Here is a 25,927-nt window from a genome sequence, read left to right as displayed (position 1 = left end):
GTTTTCTTTGTATAGGTCTTTTACATCCCTGGTCAGATTTATTCCTAAGTATTTTATCTTTTTAGGGGCTACTGAAAATGGTATTGTTTTCCTGACTAAATCACAATTAAAAAAAAAAAAAAAAAAAGGCTAATTCTCTTACAGGGCCCAATACAACTGTCACAATTCCAGTCCAAAAACAATGTTCCAAAATTAGATGTGATTAATAAAATAAACTGTTATTTTGTCTGTTATTGATCAAAATGCACAAAGTATGATGGCCAGACCAGCCCCTCATAAAGCCAGTAAATACACGCTCCCCACCCCACCCCACTTTGTCGTGGTGCTACTTACACTTGAGTTAAATGAAGTCTACATTGTCCTATTTGCTGCTTTAATGCTGAACAGAAGAACTACACTGAAGCCTCAGACCTGGTGTCTAATTCTCGAAGCAGTTACAAAGCAACTTTCATACCCCAATGGAATCTAAAGAAGTCTAGCAGATATAACAGCCTCACTAGAATGCTAAACCAAAATAAACTACTTTTCATGCCCAGATTTTCAAATACTCTAAATCTGTCCTTCTAAAAACTATGATACTAGAGTTAAGACAATTCTTTCATTGTCATATGCATATTTGTGCCTGGACAAATTCAAAAGGTAGTTAATGTTAATTAACTGAAACAATAGTATCAACACTTAGTTCCTCTTTTTATGTGTTGGAGAAGGGGCAAAGCCATAGATACACAAAATAAGACAAGATATCTTTCCTGAAAACAAACACTAATGCTGCAGACAGTTTTGATAAAGATCCATTTAAACCAACTCGTAAGAAATCCATGTTTTCAATTCTAGTGGTAAGTACACAATGATTATAATAATAGTAATAAAAACCCACTGCCATTAAGTTGATTCCAACTCATACTGACCCTACAGGACAGAGCAGAACTGCCTCATAGGGTTTCCAAGGCTGTAAATCTTTATGGAAGCACTGTCACATCTTTCTCCCGTGGAGTGGGCTGGTGGTTTTGAACCACCGACCTTTTGGGTAGCAGCTGAGTACTTTAACCACTGCATCACCAGGGCTCCTAATAACAGTAATTAACGTGTAAAAAATATATATAATTAGTCTCCTTAATATGACATAGGCTCTTTTCTTTAAAGCGTTCCATCCAAACAATTCAGGTGTGGGTCAGTTTTTCTAGAGAAAAAGAAATACTTTACCTCAAAAATCATGTTATACTGAATCTAACTGGTTGTTTATTTTTAAAGTGTAAACTGAAAACAGAATTTTAAAGTTGCATGCATTATTTAAATTCTTATTGTTTTGAAAGTTCATGTATTTCATCTTATAGAAATTTCACATAATATTAAATAGGCAATTCAAAAATTCCTCATCATTAATATTTTTAAATTTTTAAATCCTGATCATTAAATTACTACTCTAAATAGTTAAAATAATTACTTTAAAAAAAAAGGCAACGTAAGTTTTAAGGCTAAAAAAAAATTTGTTTTCACGAAAAGGAATCCATATTTTAAATAGAAAAATAAGAAAATTTCTATGAACTAGGAAAAGAAATGAGCCCTGAATCTGCTAGAATTTCTTATTTTTGGTTTTCCTGCAAGCAAAAATTAATACCATCTAGGAAATGGTGTAATGGGGCAAAAGGAACTATGATTTCCAGTCAATACTTACAAACAAAACCTACAGTTTAAAAACCTCAAAAGTAAGTGAACTTGTTGATTTTAGGCAAGGTTGAAGTACTCTGTTTTTCCACTTTTTCATTCTAAACACTGTTATTTATCCCCTGCCTAAAGAAAGGGTTAGCAAACTTCTTCTGTAAAGGGCCAGATAGTGACTATTTGTTGGCCTTAAGGTCTCTGTTGTAATGACTTAATTCGGTTTTTGTAATGCAAAACAACTACAGACTATATACATAAATGAATGGGAATGATTGTGTTCCAATAAAACTTTATTTACAAAATTAAGCTGCGGGCTTAGTTTGCTGACCCCTGGCCTAAACAACAGGAAGCTTTCATATCAATGACTGCTCAGAAACAAAGTTTTCAAAATTGAAATTTTAAAACTCTTCATAAAAGGAAATAAGCAGTGACCATGTATAACCACATTCTTACAACATACCTGAGCTGGAGGCATGACAGTTGTGGGTAAGGGATTAGAAATCATTGGCCCAAAGATGTCCAGATCATCATTCAGGGCTGGCATCGTGGTTGCGTTCCCATTGGTTACTGGTGCCTCGGCAGGGCCATCTGGAAAGAACATAAGATTCTTGTTTTAAAGTAGAATCCCTTAATTTGAAACATGACATTATTTTAAAAATTAACGTATGGTTGGGGAAAAAAGTGCAAAAGTTGATACAGTATGTTTCCCTTCTGTCCCAGGCCCTACTCCCTTTCCCACAGAAACCATTTCCAGTTTTGTTTACTCTCCCAGAATACTCTTTACTCACTCATTTCTATGACTATATCCAAAACTCCTCCTTTTTAACAAATGATATAACACTAGTCACATTATTCTGCGTCCTTTTTTTTAATAATAATAAATTCTTTAAGTGCTTCCTATTTACTAGGCACTGTTCTGTGTACTTTACATATATTACATCATTTAATCTCTATAACTTTATGAAACAGACACTACTTTTAGATAAGTAACTGAGCTGGAATGAGACTTTGCCCTTAAAATAATGCCTCTCGATAAATATGTGTGTGTGCACACAGACGTGCACCTGTGTATTTTGGAGATCCCTTCATATCATGTATGCCTACCTTTTAAATAAATTTTGATGATTTAAAATATCTAAAATGTTTCATTTTAAAGTCACAAAATAAGGTGAAAAAAAGAATTAAAAAAAAAAAACACTATTTAAACTGGTTCCATAGCAAACATAAGGAGCCCTGGTGGTGCAGTGGTTAAGTACTCAGCTGCTAACTGAAAGGTCAGCAGTTGGAACCCACCAGCCAGCTCTGCAGAGAGAAAGATGTAGCAGTCTGCTTCAGTAAAGATTTACAGCCTTGGAAACCCTATGGGGCAGTTCTACTCTGTCCAATATAGTCTCTATGAGTTGGAATCAACTCGACAACAATGGGTTTGGTTTTTGGTTTTTTATAGCAAGCATTCGTAAAACTCCAAGTAAACCCTTTCTTTATTCAAGCACAGCCATCTTCAGTGATGGCAGTATCAAGTCACTGAGTTCTACAGAAAAAGGGACTGCGATAGTTTTTATGTCTAAAAAAAGTTCTTAGTTTGTATCTCCTTTTTACTTACATTAGGGCAGAATTTACAAGGTATATGGGGTAGGGTGGGAGTGGGGTGTAGGAGAGAGAGTTTGCAAGAGTTCTAGAGAATGGAACATCTCACACAGCTCAGTCTTCAGTGGCCAAAACCAAATAACACTTTAGAGCACTGCAGTAATCTCTTGGACCTTATATTCTGATCTTCTATTTTAACAATTTGCAATCTTGCTTGTTCTCTCTCTTGACAAAACATACATACACACAGAGTAGGTACTCAAATAATTTGAGAAATTTAATGGAAGGTCTACCATCTGATATTTCTACCACAACGCAGAGAAATTCTATGTTTCTTCTCTTTTTCAAAGTATAACAGCAATTGCTATCTTTCATTTTCAGGGTCAACTTAAGCTTCAGTGAATCACAAAGAATTATCATTAATACCATTAATATCAATGAATAAATGGTCACAATAAGACATTTACTATTTAATTTGTAAAATAGTGCGTGAAACCCAAATTAGGTTAATTTGGACAATTTCAACTGTGATTATATTTAAAATCATTTTCAGTGATACCACATTTTCAAAACCACAAAGAAGTTAATATATTTACTATGTATCTATATATGTTACATATATTATTCTCTATATCAATCACCGTGGACAATTTTATGGTGAAGTAATCAAACAAAATGCATGGATTATTGCAAATTTATTATACATAATTCACAGCTTATAACTGAGAATTTAGAATTATAAGCTAAAACACACCCATCAACTAAAAGAATTAAAATATGACTCACAGATGAAATTAACTTTTTTTTTCATTTCTAACCCTTTGAAATGGCAACATTCATTTTAAAGTTGGACCTCTTAAAATATGACTGTAATTTTATACATATGTGTGCATATATGTATACACACACACAACTGAAACCCATAAACAAAAGCACATGTCCTCCAAAACAAAACTAAAACTACAACAAAAGTAAAAAAAAAGAAAAAGTTGACAAGCTGAGTTCAAGCAACTATTTCCAGTTTTTCAGTTAAAATCTTTCTTTGCTTTTTCAAGCAACAACAAACACTAAAAACTAGGACAAATTTATGAAAAAACCATAAGCATGAGAAAATACTATCATCAACTTAATTTTTTTTGGTGAGCTGAGGAAACAGCATTAATTGATTTTTACCACAGGACATGACAATCTAGTTTATAGAACACCAGTGTGCCCAGGATGCACTGTGAGAACCATGAGGTTCATCTACTACAAACTGTTTTCGTTACTTTCATAAACTGTACACCTTTCAGAAATTTTAAGTCTATTCTAAATAGTACCATTATACTCCACTCAGAATATTTATTTATACTTTCAAATCTAAATCCTATTTGGTATGTTATTAGATGCTGTCGAGTCAGTTCTGATTCATAGTGACCCCATGTACAACAGAACGAAACACTGCCAAGTCCTGCACCATCTTCACAATAGTTATTATGCGTGAGCCCACTGTTGTAGCCACTGTGTCAATCCATCTCGTTGAGGGTCTTCCTCTTTTTCACTGACCCTCTACCAAGCATGATGTCCTTCTCCAGGGATTGGTCCCTCCTGATAACATGTCCAAAGTATGTGAGACAAAGTTTCACCAACCTTGTTTCTAATGAGCATTTGGAATCTAGTAGTAGATTATCTAAGGAGCCCTGGTGACACAATGGTTAAAGCACTTGGCTGCTAACTAAAAGGTCAGTGGTTCAAACCCACAGCCACTCCGAAAGAAAAAGATGTGACAGCCTGGTTCTGTAAAGATTTATAGCCTTAGAAACCCTATGGGGCAGTTCTACTCTGTCTTAGAGGGTTGCTATGAGTTGGAATCGACTTGATGGCAATAGGTTTAGAATATTATCTAATCTGTAAAGCAACATACAACACATTATTTAGTTTTTGAAGTCTTATTTTACCTTCACATCTGTTAGGAGTGCACACATGACTAGTAAAAACAATGTTGTTCTTGTTAGCCACTATTGAGTTGTGACCCCGTGCACAACAGGATTGGACTGTTGTGATTCAGAGGGTTTTCACTGGCTGATTTTTCAGAAGTAGATCACCTGGCCTTTCTTCCTAGTCCATCTTAAGCCTGGAAGCTCCAATAAAACCTGTTTAGTATCAGAGCACCACACAAGTCTCCACTGACAGATAAGTGGTGGCTAAGCTTGAGGTGCCTTGGCTGGGTCTGCAGCATGGAAGGCAAGAATTCTACCACTGAATCGCCACTGCCCCCATTTAAAAAAAAAAGGCTTGTTTTGTGCGAGGCCTGAAAAAATACATATATACACACACATGCACACATACATACACTCATTTAATCTTTATAAAAATGCTATGAGTTGTTGTTGTTAGCTGCTGTCAGGTCAGCCCCTGACTCATGGTGACCCCATGCAGAATGGAATGAAATCCTGCCTGGTAAAACTAAGCCACACCCATGATCGGTTGCAGATCAGGCCACTGTGATCAACAGGGTTTTCGTTGGCTGATTTTTGGGAGTAGATTTCCCCAGGCCTGTCTTCTTAGTCTATCTTAGTCTGGAAGCTCTGCTGAAACCTAGTGAGCATCACAGCAAAATACACACCTCTGAGGCCGGGTAGTGGCTATGCATAAGGTGCATGGCTGGGAATCAAATCACCACTAACCACAACCATAGGTATGAGTAAGGTACTATTAAATTATCCCCTCTTACAGATGCCACAGAAAGTTAACAAACTTGTCCAGTGTCATAGAACTAAAGCAATAAAATTGTAACCTTATTCATTTTTTATTATAAAAGCAACACATCCTTGTAAAAGATTCAAACCATGCAAGAATGAATTAAAAGTCCCCTACTATACATTTTCTATGCTTATAAACATACGCTGAAAACAACCTATACAGGATCACACAAAAATGGTTTTCTTTATATAACATCGCATGTGCGTGCATGCACAGTGGGGCGGGAGGGAGGTTGCATTCTATGGCATTGCAAGGACCTATAATAACTTCCTCAGTCCTTTACTAATGAATATTTAGTTTCCAGATTCTCACCATTACAAAAACAGAACAATGTACATACAAGCTCCTTAATATGAAGTCTACACAGCTCATTTTCCTTCACTGCAAGGAACTAGACTTTCGTTTCCACCATCGCACTATAATAGCTGTACTCTCATTTTTTTTTTGAATTATTTTTATTTTTTAAACTGACCTCTTGAAATGTCAAGCAATGGCAAACACTAAAAATTAGGAAAAATTTATGAAAAAAAAAGTTAGGCTCTCTTTGTAACCACGTACCATGGTTAACGGAGCAGTCATGAAAGTCAACTCACAATGTTAAGTCTGAGCGGCTGTGAACTCCTTTAGAATGAGATAGTGGAAACACCTTCTTCCAAGCCCCATCTAGGCTTCTCTCTGCTTCATGGGGTCCCGCCTCATGATGGGCACAGGTGACTCTTCTCTGCTCTCACACTCACAATATATCTACCTTCTTTTCTCTCTACCCCAGACCTCTCCCCACATGATCCATTAACAAGGGCTTCTGGATTACACACCCATCCATTTTCCTTGTTACAACAAAAGCTAAGCATGCACAGAATTGTTGAAAGGCAAATCCTTACATGGATGAAAACTTCTCAGCCTTGTAAGCACAGTAAAGACAAGTCCTCAAAGTTTTAAAATATTTCATAAGTACTTCTCAATAAGTTTCAATGTTTGCTACTTTTAATTATTAAATCTGGCTTGCTAAAAACATTCTTAAATTTTTTTTTTCCATTCATTTTGAAGGTCTTTGAGTTTTTAATTTTCAGTATAGTCATGCACTGCATAATGTTCATTTGGGCAATCCCCTACCACATATGCATCCATGATCCCATAAGGCCATACAGGCAGACCCCGGGTTACAAATGTCTGACTCATGAACAACTCACATTTAAGAATGGACTGCCATAAAGCCTACTGTATTAAAATTGAGTTAAATACAATAGTTCGTAATAACTAACACACACACTACTTTGTGACACTCATGAAAGCATGTTTAAGATGTTTTAGTGTATTTGCAAGTGCTTCTTAAGTGTTTTATATGCATAGAAAGGTAAACTATCTATTAAGATAAATATTTGACTGACTGATGCTAATTAAGAACTGTATGTACCTGTTCCGACTTACCTATAAATTCAACTTAAATACAGACTTAGGAATGGTTCTCATTCGTAGCCTGGGGACTGCCTGTATATAATATGGTGTTTGCACAACATCCAAACCACATAACGTCCTATTTCACAGAATGTATTGTGAATGTTAAGCGAAGCATGACTGTATTTAAAATGGACAGTTAAAACTCATTATCATCACCATCATTATAAACATCACATTTATATTGGACATTTTAAAAGAATGTTTACATGTTATCATTTTTGTCTCGATAAGAAATGCTAAGGGCATCTCCTTCCATTACCTCCAGTTACAGAAACTAGGGCACAGAGAGATTTCAAAGACTTGCTCATTGTCACTCCCCTAGTTAGGTAGTAAAATTCACGCTACAACAGTCTCCTGACCCCTACACATTAGTGCTCTTTTCTTTAAACCACATTTCACCAAAAGCCATTTAATTACAACTGTACCTAATTACAAAAGAATCACTTAAAATTTTGAAAATAAAAGCTAGCTCTTATATAGTTCATAGTTATTTCTACTGAGTTAGAGAAGCAGTGACCCAAAAAGACCAAAAATCATTCAGTGTCACACCACTTACTCATCTCCCCCTTCCACTGTTCTTACACAAAGCCCAATATCTTCTCAATTTAGAGTGAGGGATACAGGCTGACATGGTCATCAATGAGCACAGTGGGCTGAGAGAAGCAAATGTGGGACATAATTAACTCTGGGTCAACAAAGAACATTCACCCGTCACTGGGAACATCCTTTTGATTAGCAGCTCACTAATAGCACTGTCTAAGCAATAGAATGCCAAGATGTTGAAAACATACGGCTTTTTAGATAAACAAAAATTAGGAAGAATACAACTTATTCAAATTAAACAGTTTAAACAGTGTAAATCACCATAATTTAAGAAAAAATATTTAAATCAGCATGGGATGGGTTTTGTTTTGCTTACACACACACACACACACACACACACACACACACCTCCCAATAAAATGAGCAATCCAGATGAATGAGAACCTTCTCTTCCAGGATGGAGGGAACCTCAGACCAACCCACACAGTGCATTCTATGAGATAAGGGAATGTCTGTAAAAACAACTCATTAGAATTCACCACGGACGTGCACCTCAGTGTAGTGTTCCTTGCTCAGCTACAGAATGGTGGTGGGAGCAGCTAGCAGCAGGAGGCAGCAGCCCCCTTTAATCAGTATGCAGAAACAATAGTTGGTGGACAATAAAAATAATGGGAGGTTCAGAGTACAAGAAAAGCCTAAGGCAAATAGAAGAAATTTAGCTGGGGACAACATCATAAAGAACGATAATGAAGCACAAAGGACCCCTTGAAAAGGCAATGAGTAAACAGAAGAAATTAGGACAATGCAGTAAAATGAAAAAGGGATTTCAATCTTAAAGGCAAGGCATCAAACCTACAGTTAGTAGCTGTAGATAACTATTTTCTTTCTACATGTTGCCTTAGGATTTCAGGCTAGCATTTTATGTGGGAAATGTTTTAAACAGCACACATACCAGAAATGCTATCATTTACCAGAAAAGGTTAAAATGTTTTGATTTTGAGCTAAAGGAAAAAAGCTGTTAAAATCATTGCACATCTCACATGAACATAAGGCATGCCAGCATGCGTTTACTGGCCTAATTCACATTATGACACTGATAGATGCTTAGAAAGAAGGTAACATTTCAAATATGACAAAGTCTTGAAGGCTAATCTCTATCATCGAGAAATCCTCAACATGGTGAGCGAGCCTGCTCATTCTATTAACTGTGGCTATACCATAACTCATCTGACACCAATGATCCAAATGAGCAAAAGGGTAAGCAATGTATTTTCGACTATACCTAGTTTCTTCCTCTTGGCCCTTTCCAAGTGCCTTTGAATGATAATTTATAAGCCAAAAGGAAAGAAGAATACTTACATTTTCATACACATTTTAAAAACTATTTATTTAAGGTTTGTATGACAGATATTCTGCTCAATGCTTTGCAAACAGTATTTCAATTTAATCCTCATAGCACTGCTGAAAGATATTATTTCAAGGGTGTTTATGCAATACACCTAGGATTTCAACAGAGGTCTGGTTGGTGCACCTCGAAAATTGAACTGCTAAACCAGTTGGAGAAGCCTATCACCCTAAAAGCACCTAAAGGCCAGGGGCTGGCTTTAATACGCAGTCTAGACACAGTACTTGGCCCCAACTCCCCTTCTGAATGAATGAATGAATGAATGAATGAATGAATGAATGACGCCTGAGCCCACAACACCTGGCACTGCCTCCACTGCAGGCTGCGCCACCCATTTATCAGTCACGTCTACTGCCTTTACCTCCCAAGTGTTTCTCTAATCCAGGAGCTGCCGAGTGGAAGCGCTGCCGAGTGAAAGCCTTCCCAAGTGCTTTCTCCTTTTAATTTTTAAATGGTACTTGATTGCACTTAGATGGGACATTCCCCAATATGCTACAGGCCTCTCTACTCAATACTGGCACCACTGTCACAGCCCAGAGCCCTTGCCCAGTCCCTGATGCCATGCATCCCCACTAGTCCTCCTGGCCTAAGTCCTTCTGCAGACCTGCCTCCTCACACTACTGCCAGATTCTCTTTCTACAGTATCAATCTTTAAATGTCAAATTCTCTTAAACACTTCTGTTGGCTCCCCCATGCCTTCACGGTAACATCCTTGGAGGATCATACAAGCCCCTTCCTTCTGTGTCTTCCAAGCAACCTCCCCAATCTTTACACCTTGCCACCTCCTACCTCCCGCTCTCCTTACCCTCCAGTCTAATCACACCTAACTCTCTACCACTGTATATGCCAGGGTTTTCATGACTTTATGGATGCCTTTCCTTTTGCCGGTGGCAAAATTCCTATTCATCTTGAAAGGCCCACCTCGCTTTCTTGATAAGGCCTTTCTTCTAGGTAAAATTAATCTCTCGCTTGTGTCTCTGCAGCATTTGGCTCAAACGTAACTACATGCATTACATTTTCATATACCAATTTTTATCTCTTTGCCTTCCTGTGGGCTTCCTAAAGACAAATACTGTGTCTTAGTGTCTTTTCACTCCAAGACTTAAAGCTTGGCACAAAGCAAACGCTCAATGACTGATGAACTGAAATGCTTTCCAAACACAAATTACGGGTGGGTTTCTCAGAGACAGCAGAGCTATGGTGGAAAACAATGTTCAGGTAACCCCACTTTTGTTCTGAGAAAAAGTAAAATAACGACACTATTTTGAAAAGTACCAAGAACCCCCTGGTTACACATCCCCCTTTTGAGTCCTTGCCCTACTTTACCATCACCACATTTAACCCAAGCTGATCCTTCCTCCTTGAAAATCCCCTGCCTTCCTGTGTAGGGGATTCCACATTCTTCTGGAAGACTCCGAAGCCACTGCTGTTGATAAACTTTTCTGGTTCCACTTCCTCTCCATTTTCATGGCCACAGCTTTCATATTACTGCTTGTCAAGGAAATTACAACTGCTTCCTGACAGAAATGCTTACACCAGGCTTCCTTTCTCCAGTCCACTGATTACAGTGAAGCTGAAGGACACTTTTCTATATCAGAAATGTGTCCTACAAAATACGTCCTCCAGAATTGCTTTGACCACAGCTTGGTACATCACTGCTGCCACAGTATCACACATTACTAGTCACATATGGGTCATTCACCTCTGCTAACCTAAACAACTACCTCCTTGGCTAGCACCGCATCTTACTCTCCTACAGATTTGTTCCTAGTGTGCTATCATAGCACGTGACAGGTATTCAAACGCTGTCTGCTAAACGATAAGATGCAGATGGCTTTTAAATCATAAGATGTTCTACAAAGGTAAGGCACTAATATCTGCATTTATTTGCCTATCTTTTTTCAACTGTTATTCACTCTATAAAGGACCTCTATAACCCATTAGATTTTATTTGAAATAAGTCTGCAATATAATAAAAATTATATTTGCTCCTCCTCTGGCTAGCAACAGAAAGAAAATTAACCTTTGAATTGAGGAAAATACAATTTAAATTAAGAACTTTATTATTATTCCAGATTTTAAACTGAATTCCCATAACCTAGTCTCTTACCCCAGCAATAATTCTCTCCCAGTTTCCAGACTGCACTTTTACCCCCAACTTGCACTACTGTACACACATACACAGCCACATTTTCTGTTATTTACTAGAGTTCCATGAACTCTGCTGATGCTCAATAAATATTGAATACATCCTTTACTTGAATGTCAGCAGCATTAGCTGGTCATAATCTATTTGCACAAATAATAAAAAAAAAAGTCAAAGAGCAACATGAGATTTTATGCATTACTAATACAGTTTAAGTCAGATAAGAATGTGTCAAGTAAACGCTTTTTATGTTTTTCATTACTGTTTCTGACTAAGCATGAACATTCAGCCCTGAGTACACCCTCGCTACAATGAAAACTGCCAAGTCTAATTCTTCATCGTTAACTACTGAGGCATCATCCTAAGAAGGAATGAATTTAAAGTGGAAACAGCATGGATTAAATAAGGCTGTTTCCCTAAGATGCAGTGAGACTGTCCTTATCAGCAAATATTCTTCTTAAAGCTTTATAAATTTCCATGTTATCCCTTTTATTTTCTACTCAAGAAGCCACTGAAGCTTTTTCCTTAATAAAAATGTTATTTGGCATTCCTTTGTATTAAAACACATGACTTGCTTTATTAAACAAAATAACAAACTCCCATGTGTCTTATTTTGTATACTGAGGTCTCAAAAAAATAGGTACCTGAGAGGTAAGTGGAACAATTTTTTAAAAAACTTTTTAAGTTAATTTTTCTTAGTGCTAAATAGTTGATATTTTGATTAAGTTACTTAAAATGACAGAAAACCAAAACAGCAAACCTGCTGCCGTTGAGTCGATTCTGCCTTAAGAGCTGACGTGAATCCTCTTGCTGTTTTTCCTTCTTTTTCCAAGCCCCTACTATGATGACAGCCACTGTGTCAGATGGAGGGAAATCTACTTCTATGAATTCCTAGAATCTGGCCTATTTTTGAGCATGCGATTCTCTTATGAACAAGTACTACAATGCTGTATAGATGGAAGCCTAAATGTTCAAAAATTGAGACAAACTAGATTTCTTTGAGGCCTCCCAATTTCCTTTGGAAACTCAGTTCTTTTATTGTTGTTGTTAGATGCCATCAAGTTGGTTCTCACTCATAGTGACCCTATGCACAACAGAACGAAACACTGCCTGGTCCTGTGCCATCATCACAATCATTGTTATACTTGAGCACACTGTTGCAGCCACTCTGTCAATCCATCTTGCTGAGGGTCTTCCTCTTTTTCACTGACCCTCTACTTTACCAAGCATGATGTCCTTCACCAGGGAATGGTTCCTCCTGATAACATGTCCAAAGTATATGAGATGAATTCTCACCATCTTTGCTTCTAATGAGCATTCTGGCTGTACCTCTCTCAAGACAGTTTTGTTCATTTTTCTGGCAGTCCATGGTATATTCAATATTTTTTGCCAATACCATAATTTGAAGGCATCAATTCTTCTGCAGTCTTCCTTATTTACTGTCCAGATTTCACATGCATATGAGGCAACTGAAAATACCATGGCTTGGGTCAGGCACACCTTAGTCCTTGAAGTGACATCTTTGTTTTTTAACACTTTAAAGAGGTCTTTTGCAATAGATTTGCCCAATGCAATACATCATTTGACTTCTTGGCTGCTGCTTCTATGGGCATTGATTGTGGATCCAAGTAAAATGAAATTCTTTACAACTTCAATATTTTCTCTGTTCATCATGATGTTGCCTATTGGTCCAGTTGTGAGGATTTTTGTTTTCTTTATATTAAAGTGTTGTAATCATATTGAAGGCTGTGGTCTTTTATCTTCATCAGTAAGTGCTTCAAGTCCTCTTTACTTTCTGCAAGCAAGGTTGTGTCATTTGCATACTGCAGGCTGTTAATGAGTCTTCCTCGAATCCTGATCCCGTTGTTCTTCCTATACTCCAGCTTCTTAAGATTATTTGCTCACAATACAGATTAAGTATGGTGAAAGGATACAACTTTGACGCACACCCTTCTTGACTTTAAACCACACGGCATCCCCTTGTTCTGTTTGAACGACTGCTTCTTTATGTACATATTCCTCATCAGCACAATAAGTGTTCTGGAATTTCATTCTTCACAATGTTATCCATAATTTGTTATGATCCACAAAGTCAAATGCCTTTGTATAGTCAATAAAATACAGGTAAACATCTTTCTGGTACTCTCTGCTTTCAGCCAAGATCATCTGACATCAGTAATGATATCCTTCATTCCACATCCTCTTCTGAATCTGGCTTGAAGTTTTGGCAGTTCCCTGTCAACGTACTGCTGCAGCCGCTTTTGAATGATCTTCAGCAAAATTTTACTTGAGTGTGATATTAATGACATTATTTGATCATTTTCGCATTCTGCTGTATCACCTTTGGAATGGGCAAAAATATGGGTCTCTTCCAGTCGGTTGGCCGGGTAGCTATCTTCCAGATTTCTTGGCATACACAAGTGAGCATCTCCAGCACTGCATCTGTTTGTGGAAACATCTCAACTGATATTGTCAATTCCCGGAGCCTTGTTTTTCGCCAATGCCTGCACTGAAGCCTGGACCTCTTCCTTCAGTACCATCAGTTCCTGATCATATGCTACCTCCTGAAATAGATGAATGTTGACCAATTCTTTTTGGTACAGTGACTCTGTGTTTTCTTTCCATCTTCTTTTGATGCTTCTTGCATCATTTAATATTTTCCCTGTAGAATCACCATTACAACTCAAGGCTTGAATATTTTCTTCAGATCTTTCAGCTTGAGAAATGCCGAGTGTTTGTCCCTTTTGGTTTTCTATCTCCAGGTCTTTGCACATTTCATTATAATACTTTATTTTGTCTTCTCGAGCCACTTTTTGAAATCTTCTGTTCAGCTGTCTTACTTCATCATTTCTTCTGTTCACTTTAGCTACCTGACGTTTAAGAACAAGTTTCAGAGTCTCTTCTGATATCCATTTTGGTCTTTTCTTTCTTTCCTGTCTTTTTAATGATCTTTTGTCTTCTTCAAGTATGATGTTCCGGATGTCATTCCACAACTCTTCTGGTCTTCAGTCATTAGTATTCAGTGTGTCATGTCTATTCTTGAGATGGTCTCTAAATTCAGGCGGGATATACTCAAGGTCGTACTTTGGCTCTCATGGACATGTTCTAATTTTCTTCAGCTTCAACCTGAACTTGCATAGGAGCAACTGATGGCCTGTTCCACAATCGGCCCCTCCTGGCCTTGTTCTGACTGATGATATTAAGCTTTTCCATTGTCTCTTTCCACAGATGTTGTCGATTTGGTTCGTGCAGATTCCACCTGGCAAGGTCCACGTGTATAGTTGCCATTTATGTTGGTGAATAAAGGTATTTGCAATGAATAAGTTATTGGTATTACACATGTCTGTCGTGTCTGTCAGTTCTTTTAGACAGCTGAAAATCCTTTATAGCTCGAAGACCATGCTTTGCGACCACTGTTTCCATCTCTTCTTCTTCTCTGTCTCTCAATGGTAGTGGCTATTCCTGGTGTAACCCAGCAGAAATCTTACTCTAAGTTACTCAACATAATTTGAGTTTCTCCTCTGCACATCCGTTCAAAGTCTCACACTATCTCTTACTGGTCTCATCTAACCTGATGTTCAGGTTCCAGTCTCAGCACAGCTCCTGTGTATAAGAAGTTACTATCCTACTTCCTTCCCAAAAAGCAGACCATTTATTTGGACCAGCAACCAGAAGGATCGTATTTCCATTTCCCAGGTGAAAACCCTAAAGCCCAGATAAAATACAAGTAAAAAATACCTGTTGCCATTGTGTTGATTCCAGTTTCTAGCAACCCTATAGGACAGGGTAGCACTGCCCTATAGGGTTTACAAGGCTGTAATCTTTATGGTAGCAGACCACCACATCTTTTTCCCTCGGAATGGCTGGTGGTTTGAACTGCTGACCTTTTCGATAGCAGCCGAGTGCTTAACCACTATGCCACCAGGACTCTTTAAAATACAGGTACTGCCTCTAAATCCAGTCCTCCCCTCATTACACAATGCTGTCAAGCTATCAGTTTGAAATATCAGTCCACTGTCTATTTTGTATGGCAGTCTCACGTGGTACTCTCAAGAGTTTTATTTTCTATCATACCTCAACATAATGTAGTAGCTAAGAACACATGGGCCCTAACACAAGACTATCCAGTTTGAATCCTGGCTCTGTTACCTACTAGCTGTTTGACCTTGAACAATTTATTTAACCTATCTGTGCCTCAGTAGCTTCATCTGTAAAATGGAAATAATGATAGTTCACCAAACTCAGGGCTGTTACAAAATTCGATGAGTAAATCTCTGCAAGTACTCAAAACAGTGCCTGGCATAGAGTAAGCACTATCTAAGCATATAAAAAAGTCATAAGATAATGAATACTTGAGTCAAACACCTTTCTTTGGTTCATCGTAAGAGCTTAGTCTGGACTTTGGAATCAGACAGACCTAGGTTTGAGTGCCAGATCTACTGTCCAGCAGCTGTGCCTTAGAAGTTAACTTCTGTTAGCTTCAGTTTTTTGTCTGTTTAAAAGAAAAAAAGCAGGTAGGGGAGGTGTGTAGGTGTGTGCATGCATGTGTGAAATACTCTCTACCTCAAAGGGTTGCTGTAAGAATGAAAAGAACTTGTGCCAGATACTACTGCCTGCCAAAGCCCACCATCTCGTTCCTCCTTGTTGGCAGAGAGCCTAGCTCCAACTACAGTTGAATATTTGTTTCCCTGGACTCTCTTGTAATCCAATTCTGACAAAGAGGACCCTGGGAACTCTGAGGAAATTTTCTGGGAAAAGTTTTCCTTCCTGAGAAAAGGAACTTGTGAAGAAAACCATCCTTTGGATGTGATCCTGTGAGGATAGGATGCTGGGAGATGTACCACTCATTTGGTGACCATGAGGGGACAAGCCTAAGGATTAAAGCCAGTGCTGTGGATGAGGGTGGTAGAATGGGAAGAAGAGGAGCTTGGCTCCTTAACACCACTGTTCCACCACTGCACAGCCCTGGACCCATCATGCCGCCAGATTTCTCATCTGGTGACATAATTAAATGACCTTATTATTCAAGTCACCTTTAGGTTTTCTGTTACCTCCAGTCAGAAGTAGCCTCATCCACAGGCCCTTTTTGAAACAAAAATATTTATAGAGACAAGGGTATTATACTCATCTCCCTCATTATATAAAACAGGAGGATTTGTTACTAAATAATTAAGTGGGTTATATACTGATAATTACATTTAACTAGCACTGTCAACCCATCTTCACCTGGCTATTGTCATAACATAAATCCTTTTTTTCCTGAAACACAGCAAAAATGAAGAAACTTTAAAATTTGTAAACTTTTCTCATAAACTTACCCAAACATAAATGTTCCTCTGAGTTTTTCAATTAATAAAAAACTAAGAGACTCTAGCTACTTTCTATATAGTTCAGTATTTAAAACTGTTTAAAGAAAAAAAGTGTGAAATGTGTAAGCAAAAACTTCCCTAGATTAAAGAGCACAAGTATACATAAAATCAAATCTATTTTGTTTAAACACTTAATACAGACTATACCCGAGACAGATTTTCATTACCAAGATTCATACTTTATTTTTTGTGAGAGGCTTTCTGGAGCACTAAGCTCTCACACACCCTCAGCTGTCCACCCTGGTAACATACCCGACTCTGCCTCCTGACAAGAGACCAGGCTGTTCTGCAGTGTGCAGGGGATGCACACGTGGCCACAAACAGAAACTCTGCCAGAGGGCTTTCTACCTTTTGTGAGTGATTGAACTGAAACCTGTAAGGTCACATTTAACACTAGCAATTTATGACTCTACTCAATTCTTAGGCTTAGAGCATGTGCTCACCCTGGAAGATTTTATTCTCAGAGGAGGACCATCTACAAAAAAGAAAAAGAAAAGAGGAAAGAAAAAAAAAGGCACCACTGAATTAAAGTATTGGTCTGCGGGATATTATTCTAACCAACTGTTAAGCAGTCTGTTAGCCTTTATCAAGTAAAAACTAAGTAATAATCAACAAAGAATGGACAATTAGCATTACAGTATAATTCACAGTCCTAGAACAACTACACAGGTAAGGGACATGAAGAGTATTATTACAGCCACATGTCCTAGAAGCTGATTTTATTCTAGCCCTTAGTCAAGAAAAGCCTCAAGATCTTAAGTAATTTCCAAGACTGGAGAGCAGAAGACAACCAAGTATCTAACCCCACTTCTGTTTTTAGAAAGTAAACACCTGAATAAACAGTATTTCTACAGGCTTCAAACGCAAATTAGCACCTGAGTATTAAGCAGTTCTTACAGGTACCATCAGGAATATAAGGCAGGTGTCAGCAAACTACAGCCTGCTGCCTATTTTTGTAATAAAGTTTTTACTGGAACACAGTCATGCTCATTTGCTTACATATTTGCCTATGCTTCTTTCACACTACAACAACAACAAAGCTGAGTAGTTGCAAGAGAGACCACATGGACTGCAATGCCCAAAATATTTACTATCTGGCCCTTTCAGAAAACTTGGTGACCCCTGTCAGAAAGTATATGCAGAACATTTTGTGTCTGACCTCTGCACGGGTAGTAGACCAGGAAAAGATGAGCTGAAGAAAGTAGGTTTAGCTCAAGTCACCATGTTGAAAAAAGAGTATGGGCACACCAAAATCCCATTTAAAGGGAAAATGAAATTACTAAAAAATGATGTTAACCTTTACACTATTATTAAGTGAAACTGAATACATGCAGTCCATTTTGGATTCGTAGCTGTCCGTGGCTGTGTAACCGAACTATCTCTGTGAGGAGGTTCTCTATGTATTTTCTGTGAGTTTTAAGTTAATGCCTGTTCTGGTCTCCTAAATCCAGTCATATGGGAATATGCTGTCATTTTTGCATGACCATAAATCATCTACTTTAAGGCACCTGCTTCCTACTCCCCACCATGTTCCAATTTACAGGGGAGAATCAGAGTCCCATTAGGGGACAGTGGCATGCTCAGAGTAGAAAAATAGTCTGTTGCTCAATAATCAATCCTGATTTAGGACCACTGTTTGTTATGAGCTGAAAGGGATCCTCAATTCTCTGCATTCTCCTGGACTTTCAAAAACTGATCAAAACTCATGCTTTAACACAGCTTTTTTTTTTTTAAGTCTAAAAAGTATTTTTTTAAAGGATTTAGAATATTGATAACCAGCAGGAGTGAAGTCGTATGTGCACTTGGTGACACACTCCCTACTGCCTTCTCCAGCTGCTACAACTCCACATCACCAAGATATCCCTCTTACTAACCACATCTCCCATCCCCTCCCATCTTTGAATGATCTAGAATTCACTGTCCATCATCAGCAAAATCCCCTATATATCCTTAACCTCTTCTCCAAAACTTCCCTTCACATTCTTGCCCTAAACGAACCTTGGTTCTCTCCTAAAGATGCTTCTTCCTGAAGCCCTCTCAACGGATGGCTGCTTTCTCTTCCACACCCCTCATAACACTGCACCTGGAGGCAGGTAGGTGTTCTCAGTGCCCCCAACCCCTGGCCTCCCCTACTTTGGATGTTATGTCTTCCATCTATACCACCCTTGTTGCTGTTATCATCATTCCTTGGCAACTTTAGCTCCTTGTTCAGTTATTTTCACCAACATTGCTTCTATCAACATTCTCAATGACTTCAATACTCATGTAAATGGATCCATCTAACACTCTGGCCTCTCAGCAACTTTATCTCTTCTCCAAGAAGCCTGTCTTCCACACTATCTTAGCCATTCATTTCCCTTGGTCATATCCTATACCTTGTCAAATTCTAAAATATGTGGCACTGACTTTAAAATTGGGTGATGAAAGACAAGCACATGCTTATAAGAACCTGAAAAATGGAGACACGTACGTCATGGTGAAATAGTTGCTAAAAGTCTCCTGAAATAACCTGGAAGGCAGAAAATGTATCAAGTGAAGTTGACCCACAGACCTGAGAGTGAGAGAAATAAAGGTGTATTGTTGTAAACCAAATGAAATTTGGGGATTATTTCCTATGCAGCATTAATGCAGCAACAGCTGTGTAACTCAAAGGCTATTTGCCTGCTTAACAGGTTCATTCTCATCAGTAAACATTCTGTAATTTCACCCATTAAAAAAAATAAAATCCTTTCCTCACCACATTGTCTTCCAACTACTGCTCCATTTCTCATAACTCTTTATAGCAAAACTCCTCCAAAGAGCTGTATACATATTTATTCTTCTCCTTCCATTCTCTCTGGAACCACAGCAATCATGTTTACACTTCTACCACCCCATGAAAGCTACTCTTGTCATTCTATGCTGTTAAATCCAATCATCAACCTTCGTTTGCTTGATTTATCAGAAACATTTGACAAAAGTGTTTATTCTCTCCTCCCTGGTACACTTTCTTCTTCACTTGGTCCGCATTAATGTTCACAAACATTTGGTGAAATCTCTCTGTGGATGGATTACATATCTTCATCCTGCTAAATGAGAGCATGGCCATGTGACTTGAGGTGATCAATAAATGTGAGTGGAAGTGACAGATATCACCTTTAAGAGCATATGTGATTTGCCATGTGCTCTTCTCCCTTTGCTATAATGACCAACAATGTTCTAGATCAGGGATCAGCAGACTATGGCCTGCAGGGCAAACCCTGCCTATTACCTTGCTTTTGTAAATAAAGTTTTATTGGAAAATAGCCATGACCATTTATTTACATATTACCTATGGCTGCTTTTAAGCAGTTGTGACAAACACTATATGGTCTGCAAAGCCTAAGAAATTTACTTTCTGGACCTTTACAGGCAAAGTCTGCCAATCCTTGCTCTAGACAAAGACTGCTCTGCTAGTCCGGGTACTGAAGTAGAGCACAGCATTAGCTAATTTCAGGTGGACACAACATGAGTAAGAAACAAACCTTTGCAGCATCCAAAAAAATCAAACCCATTGATGTGGAGTTAATTCCAACTCATAGTAACCCTATACGACAGGGTAGAACGGCCCCATAGGGTTTCTAAGGCTGTAAACATTTACAGAAGCAGACTGCCACATTTTTCTCCCACAGAGTGGCTGGTGGGTTCGAATCGCTGACCTTTCAGTCAACAGCCAAGCGCTTAACCACTGCACCAGCAGGGCCCCTCTTTTGTTGCATAAGCCACCAATATTTTGGGGAAGTTTGTTACCACAGCATAACCTAGCCTAGCAATTAGCACTGGTGGTGCCATGGTTAAGTGCTCCGCTGCGAACTGAAGGTCAGTGGTTCGAACCTACCAGCCATTCCAGGGGACAAAGATGTGGCAGTCTGCTTCTGTAAAGAGTGCAGCGTTGGAAACCCTATGGGGCAGTTCTACTTTGTCCTACAGGGTCGCTATGAGTCAGAAGCGACTCGATGGCAATGGGTTTGGTTTTTTTATCCTGACTGATACAGAAATTCTAACCTCACTTGGCTTATAAGACAGATACCACATGGTACTGATTTTCCTCCTACTTCACTATTCACTCCTTTTTAGTCACCCTGCCATGTCACTTTTTATCTCTATGACTTCTAAACATCTGAGTGCCCTATGGTACAGCACCTGAACCTCTTCTCTCCAACCTATACTCACTCCTTAGTGATTTTAAACATCTATACGGTGATGACTTCCAAATTTATATCCCCAGTCCAGACCTCTTCCTGAACTCCCAAGTCATCTATTTGCTTACTTAACATCTCTACGCTTTATTGTCTAATAGGCACTACAAACTTCATATGACCCAAACAAAACTCCCAATCTTCCATCCAAACTTCCTGCAGACTTTCTCATTCTTATTTCCCCCTTTTCTCTCATTTTTCACATTCAATTGGTTCAGTAGATCCTACTGTCTCTACCTTTAAAATATATCCAGAATGTGACTATTTCTTATAACCCCCAATTGCCACCACTTAGTCTAAGCCATTGTCATCTCTCACCTGTATTACTGAAACAGTTTCCTTACTGGTCTCCCTGCTTCCACCCTTGTTCTCCTACGATCTATTCTCAACACAGCAGTCACAGTAATTACTTTAAACTAAACTCAGTATGTACTCCTTTGCTCAAACCACCCCCCCACCCCATGTTTTTACCAGGTCACTCAGCGTAAAAGTCAAAGTCCTGTCATAATCTGCCTGCCCTTGTCCCTACTCCTTACTTCCAGATTTCCTCTGTCATTACTCTCCCCAGAACATTCCACTTTAGCCACTGTCCTCCTTGCTGGTCACTGAACATATCAAGTATGCTGCAGAGCCTTTGTACTTGCTATTGTCTCTACTTGGAATACTCTTGCCTCGATATCCACCCCTTCTCAAGGTCTTGGCTCCAATTACACTTCAGTGAGCCCTTCTTTATCCACCTTATTTAAAATTACAACTCCTCATTTTTCTTTTATCTGTAGCACTTATCGTAGGTGACCTATAATACATTTTAGTCAACTATTTATTCACTGTCTCCCTAATCAAAATGAAAGCTCTAATACAGCAAGGATTTTTACCTGCCTTTTTTCATAGCTATATCCCTAGTGCCTACTATAGTGCCTGGCCATAGTAGATACTCAACAAATCTTTTTTGAATCAACAAATAAATCCTGTCCGCGTTTCTATTTTACATTCTTAAATTATAAACTAATAAGTACTTTGACGGGAAAGGAAATGCTGCAATGAAAAAAATATGAACACAGTTTTAGTAAGATACAGTCTTACTCTGAAAATAAATCTTTTTTCTATCATTTACAGCAAAGGAAATAAAATACAGAAATTGTGAGAACTAAATTCAACATAATTATATTTAAAGCCTCAGGATTGAAGGTCTATTTTCAAAATTACAGGTTTTTTTTTTTTTTAATTTCAAATATACTACTTTTCACCATCATAAAAGAATTTCACCTCCAGGAAGTATGTTTGCATGACATACCAGCTTCCTAAGAAATGAATAAAACATTCAACTGCAATTCTTAAAACAGAGAACAATTTACTCAATAAGTACTAAGATGAATTTTTAGAAAATCAGTGTATGAAGTTGAACGCTATCCTTCAACTGCCTTTCATTATTTTCCTTTGTCAATCTTTCTTCGATCTTTAAAAAAAAAAATTATTGCTCTAAGGCTCAAATATTACTAAAAAGTTGTTTATCAAGTCAATTCTTTTATAAGAGGAGAAAAATGTAAAAAAGAGGTGACAATGTCTGTAGATAAACACTATACAGTACAAGTACCCTTTGAATGAAAGTCTATTTACTTACTAGGCTGACAACTTACATCTGCCAGCCATGAGAACAAACAAAATTCAAATGAGCATTTCTCATTGTCATCAGAGATAGGAAATAAATTGAGCCACCAGGTTTGGGTGTAAAGTGTGTTGGTTCAGTTAACCAAAATTAAGTTTTACTTTACATTCATACATTTTACAAGAAAGCTACCTCAGAATTCTTTTACTAAGGGAAAAATCCCTCACTAAACTAAAAATATTTAAAAATTTTTTAACTAAAAAAAATGAAAAGAGAGAAGAGGGAAAAAAATCCACTCTCTATTTTAAATGTTGAAATGGTACGGTCAACCAAGCCTTTGAAGATTACTTTGATATCTCCTCTTTCCCCAAGGAACTCATTACTTGTGTTTCAGTGAAAACAGTGCTGACAGACACCAGCTCCCTTATTAAAGATCTCCTTTTCTGTGGGAACTCAGCAAACTAATCATACCATTTTCAAATTTAGTTAACAGGTTCCTTTTGGCATACTGACGATAAAGTCATTATATTCATTTCAAGTAAAGGTTTCAATTGTTTTGTAATTCTAATGGCGACTTTTATTTTGTATTACTTACCAAGTCCTAAAAGATCAACAGTGGGCTCTGCAGTTTTTTTAGGGCTGGTACTTTTTTTAAGTTCCAATTGCTGTTCTTCTTTCTTCTGCAGCTTTAAAGTAAACAATTAGATTTATTGATTTTTCTTTAATAAAATGGAACAAGCCTTTTAATCCCCAATTAATTATATATACTTTTGATAAAGTTACTGTAATGAAGCATATGAAGCCTGGTGTAATGAAGCCTACGGCATTTATTATCATACAAAAAACAAACATGATCTTTGAGCTTGCAATAACAATCCTTACATTTAACACCCAAAAATAATGACTATACATCTTTTAATATAATTGTTCTTAACCAATAATTCCTTTATGGGCAATCTATTTTTAAAACTGCACTTAAAAAAAGAAAACTGCATTTTATATTATTTGCTAGCGAGTTTTAATTTTACTCCTGTTAGCCAAGGTCAGGGAAAGCTGACCACGTTAGAATCTTCATAAGCAAACCGTTATTCCTACCATCCACACTGCTGATAGGTTAAACGCCACTGTATCAACAAAACCTTAACAAATGTTATTTGATATGTTTTCTTTCTTAGTTGACACTATTAATAAATTTTTACAAATAATATCCTTCTAGCTCTCATAAGCCCAACCCACAGTTACACATTTCAAACTAGCTCTTTCTCACTTACAAAAAATGTTGTGAAAGATAGAATGAGAAGACCTATAGCCACTGGATTCTCAACTCTAAAGCTTGCCTCTATCTTCAAACAAGAAAATAAAATATTCATTCCCTCAATTCATTCTTCGAACCATTCCTACAAGATAATGTCTTCATATAACTACCTAAAGGATTCATAACTTACCCATTAGATAATTTGTAAGTTAGTAGATATATAATTTCTAAGAACTTGTATCCACCCTTACTTGTTTTTAGTTAAATAATGTCCCTCACAATTATTTTTTTTAACCAATTAGCCTGCCATCACAGATATCAATTGTTTAATAACCTTCTCAAATACAGAATTATCACCTTGTGCATATAACCAGTTTTTCTGAAGTTTATCATTTCACATTCTCTATTCTTTCATTTTTCAATCTCCAATATATGTAAAACTTACCTAAGATAATTTCGAAGTATACCAGCAGAAACTATTATTTTTTCCCATACAAAAATTTATACATACATAGTTATGTGACTCTAATTGCTCTCCCCATACTGTGACAGCACACTCTTTGTTTCTACCCGTGATTCCCAATGTCCACTCAACCAGCTCCTAACCCTCTCTGCCTTCCCATCTCATGTCTGGACAGAAGCTGCCCATTTAGTCTCTTGTATCTACTTGAGCTAAGAGGCACACTCCTCACGAGTATCACTTTATATCCCACAGCCCAGTCAAATCCCTGTCTGAAGAATTGGCATCGGAAATTGTTTTAGTTCTGGGCTGATAGAGAATCCAGAGGGTGTGATTTCCAGAGTTCCTCCTACCTCAGTCAGACCATTACGTCTGGTCTTCTTACTAGAATTTGAGTTCTGGCATCCCACCTTTCTCCTGCTCCATCCGGGAATCTCTGTTGTGTTCCCTGTCAGGACGGTCATTGGCGGTAGTGGGGCACCATCTAGTTCTCTGGTCTCAGGCTGATGAGTCTCTGGTTTGTGTGGCCCTTTCTGTCTCTTATGCTACTACTTTCCTTGTGTCTTTGGTGTTCTTCATTCTCCTTTATTCCAGGTGGTTGGGAACAACTGATGGATCTCACGTGGCCACTTGCAAGCTTTTAAGACCCCAGACGCCACTCACCAAAGTAGGATGCAGAACATTTTCTTAATAAGCTTTGTTTTGCCAGTTGACATAGATGTCCACTGAAAGCATGGTCCCTAGACCCCTACCTCTGCTACTCTGCCCTTCAAAGTGTTTGACTGTATTCAGGAAACTTCTTAGCTTTGATTTAGTCCAGTTGTGCTGACCTCCCCTGTACTGTGTCTGTCCTTCCCTTCACCTAAAATAATTCTTATCTACTATCTAGTTAGTAAATAACCCTCACCCTCTCTCCCCACCCTCCTAACCATCAAAGAATGTTGTCTTCTGTGTTTAAAGCTTTTCTTGAGTTCCTATAATAGTGGTCTTATACAATATTTGTCATTCTGTGACTGACTAAATTCACTCAGCATAATGCCCTCCAGCTTCCTCCATGTTATGTTTCACGGCTTCATCGTTGTTCTTTATCGTTGCGTATTCCACTGTGTGGATATACCATAATTTGTTTATCCATTCATCTGTTGATGGGCACAGAGGCTGTTTCCATCTTTTTGCTATTGTGAACAGTGCTGCAAAGAACATGGGTGTGCATATATCTATTCATGTGACGGCTCTTGTTTCTCTAGGATATATTCCAAGGAGCAGGATAGCTGGATCGTATGGTACTTCTATTTCTAGCTTTTTGAGGAAGTGTCAAATCGATTTCCAAAGTGCTTGTACCATTCTACATTCCCACCAACAGTATATAAGTGTTCCACTCTGTCCACAACCTCTCCAGCATTTATTATTTTGTGTTTTTTGGATTAATGCTAGCCTTGTTGGGGTGAGATGATATCTCATTGTAGTTTTGATCTGC

At 37.9% G+C, this 25,927-nt stretch overlaps 1 protein-coding gene across 6 annotated transcripts in view; it reads right to left on the bottom strand.

Moving 5' to 3' along the window:
- The window catches only part of SMAP1 (small ArfGAP 1), a 192,708-nt gene that overhangs the window by 15,918 nt on the left and 150,863 nt on the right, over positions 1-25,927 (bottom strand). For all 6 annotated transcript variants that reach the window (XM_023735874.1, XM_023735875.1, XM_004381362.3 and 3 more), the window contains 2 exons: positions 23,331-23,421; positions 2,123-2,250 (listed from right to left, as the gene is read on the bottom strand). In XM_023735874.1, the coding sequence (XP_023591642.1) occupies positions 2,123-2,250; positions 23,331-23,421 (219 nt within the window). The remainder of the gene's footprint in view (positions 1-2,122; positions 2,251-23,330; positions 23,422-25,927) is intronic.

Source organism: Trichechus manatus, unplaced genomic scaffold (genome assembly GCF_000243295.1).
Source record: "Trichechus manatus latirostris isolate Lorelei unplaced genomic scaffold, TriManLat1.0 scaffold00083, whole genome shotgun sequence".
Lineage (NCBI taxonomy): Eukaryota > Metazoa > Chordata > Mammalia > Sirenia > Trichechidae > Trichechus > Trichechus manatus.
This window is presented reverse-complemented; position numbering and strand designations above follow the sequence as displayed.